The sequence below is a fragment of the Myotis davidii genome, unplaced genomic scaffold (assembly GCF_000327345.1).
Source record: "Myotis davidii unplaced genomic scaffold, ASM32734v1 scaffold609, whole genome shotgun sequence".
In the NCBI taxonomy this organism is placed as follows: Eukaryota; Metazoa; Chordata; class Mammalia; order Chiroptera; family Vespertilionidae; genus Myotis; species Myotis davidii.
Window position 1 is genome coordinate 347690 of NW_006300164.1, and position 1287 is coordinate 348976.

Genomic DNA, 1287 nt, shown 5'->3' on the forward strand with positions numbered 1-1287 from the left:
GCGGCTCACCCCGTGAACACCAGGCACAGCAGGGTGCAGAAGAGGATCAGGACCTGGTTGAACATGGCCGACTGCGTCCGCAGGATGGCGCGGTGGAAGTCATTCTGTGGGGCAGGCGCCGGTGGCAGAAGCTGGGACCTGCACGGAGCCCAGGGCCCTCCCCTGGCCGGGACGGGGTGGGGCGGAGGACACCGGATTGGGGGTCCTGCACAGCCAGAGGCCCTCCCCCGCTGCGGGAGGGATACAAAGCGCCGCTGGCCGTGCCCCCTGTCCTCACCGGCACCTTCACCCTCCTGCTCTCCCAGCCCTTCCCCAGGGCAGGAAAAGGGCGGGTCCCTGGGTGATGGGTGGCATGTTTGGGGGGGACAGGGAGGGGGCGGGGCGCTCACGATCATGTTCTCCAGCGCGTGCTTGGCCAGCCAGCAGTTCAGGAACACGGGGATGAACAGGTTCCTCAGCGGCGCCCATCCAGGATGAAGGACACACGGAAGATCTGCTCCCAGATGTTGCCCTAGGAGCCGGGTGGGCAGGACGGGTGGGGGTCAGAGGTCAGGGCGGGTTGGGGATCAAAGGGGATGATGGGGGGGGCTCCGGGCAAGGGCCGGGCAGGCGGGCACTCACCTTGTAGCTGAGGTAAATGAGCAGCATGGTCTCCAGGAAGCTTATTACGGCCACGATGACCTGGGGGAGGGGGCGCCTTAGAGGGGGCAGGGCCGGCTGGGCGGGCAGAGCCCCTCCCACTCACCTGGGTCACCCACAGGGCCATCTTCCTCTCCACCCACAGGATGGGCGCCCTGGGGAGAGAGAGGTGACCTGGGGGGGCGTCCAGCCTGGCCCTCGAGGGAAGGGAGGCTCCGGGAAGGAGGCCTCCAGGCAGGTGCCAAGGCCGGGGCCAGGGCTGCCCGCCTGCCGGGGGGCGGGGGGCCGGGCTGCAGCTCTGAGGGCCCAGGTGGCCTGCGGGCCCATCTTCCTCTCCCCGGTCCTGTGACGGGCCCTTCGCATGCACAGCCTGCAGGACCACTGCGAGGTCAGGTGACACGGGAGGGGTTCTCGCGAGACACTGGCGGCCGTGGGGGTGGAAGAACCGGGCGCCCCATGAGGCTGGAGGCCGAGGGCTGAGCCCTCATCAGGGAGGACGGCAGGGAGGAGGCCCGACTCGAGGTGGCCATGCCCCAGACACGGCCTGTCTCCCAGCAGGTGCCCCGGCCCCTCAGGGACCACCTGGCACTGCCTGCTCCCCTGGCTCAGAGCATCATCGCCCACAGTGTCTCCCCCCTCGGCCCCCAC

At 69.7% G+C, this 1287-nt stretch overlaps 1 protein-coding gene across 1 annotated transcript in view; it reads right to left on the bottom strand.

Moving 5' to 3' along the window:
- KCNT1 (potassium sodium-activated channel subfamily T member 1) overlaps positions 1-1287 on the bottom strand; it is a 61207-nt gene that overhangs the window by 43496 nt on the left and 16424 nt on the right. Inside the window, 5 exon segments of the mRNA XM_015572324.1 lie at positions 10-104; positions 390-469; positions 472-511; positions 622-681; positions 746-794. Coding sequence (XP_015427810.1) covers positions 10-104; positions 390-469; positions 472-511; positions 622-681; positions 746-794 — 324 coding nt within the window.